Genomic DNA, 2712 nt, shown 5'->3' on the forward strand with positions numbered 1-2712 from the left:
GTGCAGGGACGCTGACGGATCCTCCCTGCAGATTCCAGGTGCATCCTGCTGCCCGTGGTCCTGCATCACCTGCACATGCACCTGCGGCAGCAGAAGGACCTGGTGGCGTGCGCACGCATCCTCAGCAACGTGTTCTGCCTCAGCAAGAAGAACAGCTCGGTGAGTAGACACCCGTCCTCGCGGCCCGGCCCGGCCCATCCCGGCCCGCCGCTCCCAGACCTAAAGCCTTAACTGTCTTCAAAGACCCCCGTGGAGTCATCCCCGACCCCCTCCCTTCCATCTGCAGCTGGGTTGGACTTTGTGTTTTTCCCCAGGAGGAATTTTTTTTCATCTTGCGGGGTGGCTGTAACCCCCAAAAACCTGGGTTTCTGAATCTTGTATTTTAAGAAAGAACCGTGTCCCCGTAGGAAGATGAGATTCCATGCCTCCCATGTGTCTTTTTATTTCTTTCAACATATTTTTATTGATTTCAGGGAGGAAGAGAGTGGGAGAGCGAGATAGAAACATCTGTGATAAGAGAGAAACATTGATCGGCTGCCTCCTGCACACCCCCTACAGGGGATGGATCCCGCATCCCAGGCATGTATCCTGACTGGGAATCGAGCCATGACCTCCTAGTGCATAGGCCAACGCTCAACCACTGAGCCACACCGGCCGGACTGTCTTTCATCTCAATATGAGGAAGGCTCTGTGGGAGGTGAAGGGCCGCGCGGAGGGAAGTCTGCGGGCCCTGTCTGGGACGGGATGGTGATGCTTGGCCATGGCCCTGTGGACACTGTGGGAGCCGAGGAAAGCCCCGGAACCCCGGGTATCTTGCCCCACAGCCATTCCTCGTCCTCCCAGAATCCTAACCGGCTGTCACTGAGGGGATTCTGTCAGTTCCTGACTCAGTGAGAGGCCTTCGCATTGGAAGTTCAGTGCAGATGGGGAAACCCCACACTTGCGTGTCAGTAGGACAGCTCGGGCATTCACGCCGCGGCTCGGGGCCTGATGTGACAGCCACATGGAGGGTCCTGCTCCAGCTCCGCCTGCAGCTGCAATTAAGCCTCCTGCTCGTCTGTCACGTGACGGCGAGAGTGAGCCCTCCGCGGCTCTGCCCCCACTGACAGCTCTGCTGGTCTCCCACTTCTGGCCCTCCCTGGGGGCCACCTGAAGGGTTGGCTGGTGACGGGGCTCCAGGGGAGGGGACGAGGGAAGCTGTGTCTAAATGTGGAGGAGACCTGGCTGGGCGGGGCGATGGGTCCTGGGCAGCCTCCGGGCCCAGGCCCGCAGGTGACTTGGGACTAGGTCCCCCCAGTAACAGGGAAGGCGTTCATTTTGCCTTAAGACGCCTTCTACTGGGTTCAGGAGCCCGCTCTACGGAGCCTGGTGAGCTGGCGGGCCACACTGCAGCTGCTGGGCGAGTGCCGCGAGCTCGTTCACGTGGGAACCTGTGGCGGCTGCCCGTGGGGGGCTTTCCGTTCCCCTGGGCGCTGTGTCAGCGATGAGACTCAGCCGCACGGCACTTGGGGGGGTCTCTGCTCTGGGAAGAAACCGTGGTGGTTTTCTCACGCATGTAAGAAAGTTCATCGTGGAAACCCTGCCCAGGGCTCTTTCAGGCTCGCTCTTTCCACGTGTTCTCTTGGCGGGGAGCACTTGGCAGAGCCTCGTCTCGGGCGGGTGGGAGAGTCTAGATCAGGGGTCCTCAAACTATGGCCCGCAGGCCACATGCGGCCTGCCGAAAACATTTGGTTTTTTAATTCAAAGTAAGATATGTGCAGTGTGCATAGGAATTTGTTCATAGTTTTTTTTTTAAACTATAGTCTGGCCCTCCAGTGGTCTGAGGGACAGTGAACTGGCCCCCTGTTTAAAGAGTTTGGGGACCCCTGGTCTAGATCACTCCCTGCAGGCAGCGTGGAGGTCTGGTCGCCCGGAACTGGAGGCGTGGGGAGGGTGAACTTGCTTCAGGAGGGCAGTGCCACCTGGTCACTGGCCTGAGGTCGCGGCGGCAGCTGATGGCGTTTCCGAGTCTGAGTGCCTTTGCTCACATTAGCAGGTGGGGCTCCTGATGACAGTCACGTTCACAGAGAGTCATTCCCACTTCTCACCGAGTTCTGGGGAACGGCCTGTGCGATTTGGGCGCTGAGAAGAGGGGTGTGAGCACCACCTGAGATAGAAACATATGGTGGGCTTTCAGAAGCCAAAAGACTTTCGGGGGGGGGGGCTCCGGCGCAGACGGGCTAGCTGACGCGCTCAAGGTCACATGCTGTCAGCGGCCTGGCTGGGCTCTGAATCCGTCCTGTGTCCGTCCCAGGGCCTCACCCCCCTATGTATGTGGGTCCCGGGCACCCGCTGCACAGCCGGCGTGTGTGCTGGGCGTCAGCCCCTCGCTGCCTCCGCCCTGGTTTTCTGTAAGAAGGTCGCTCCCGGGCTGACCCCGGGGACGTCCAGGGCCGCACAGCTCCTAGCTCTCTGGCGCCTCCTTCTCTACTGGGAAACGCTGTTTCCCCCTTTCCCCGAGAGAGCGGGGCGCCGTGAGCAGAACGCCCTGAGCACGTGGCCTTTCTCTCTGCAGGAGAAGTCCGTGCTGGAGGAGATCGACGTGATCGTGGCCAGCCTGCTGGACATCCTGCTGCGGACCATCCTGGAGATCACCAGCCGCCCGCAGGCCTCCGGCGCCGCCACGCGGCTCCACTTCCAGGACGTCACCGTGAGTCCCCAGCCCGCGGCCGC

The 2712-nt window shown here is 60.6% G+C and overlaps 1 protein-coding gene across 1 annotated transcript in view; it reads left to right on the forward strand.

Annotated features, from left to right (window-relative positions):
- DOCK4 (dedicator of cytokinesis 4) overlaps window positions 1-2712 on the forward strand; it is a gene marked incomplete at its 3' end in the record, with an annotated part of 102802 nt that overhangs the window by 50314 nt on the left and 49776 nt on the right. Inside the window, exons 24-25 of the mRNA XM_015559687.1 lie at window positions 32-159; window positions 2555-2689. Of these exons, the coding sequence (XP_015415173.1) occupies window positions 32-159; window positions 2555-2689 (263 nt within the window). The remainder of the gene's footprint in view (window positions 1-31; window positions 160-2554; window positions 2690-2712) is intronic.

The sequence above is a fragment of the Myotis davidii genome, unplaced genomic scaffold (assembly GCF_000327345.1).
Source record: "Myotis davidii unplaced genomic scaffold, ASM32734v1 scaffold573, whole genome shotgun sequence".
In the NCBI taxonomy this organism is placed as follows: Eukaryota; Metazoa; Chordata; class Mammalia; order Chiroptera; family Vespertilionidae; genus Myotis; species Myotis davidii.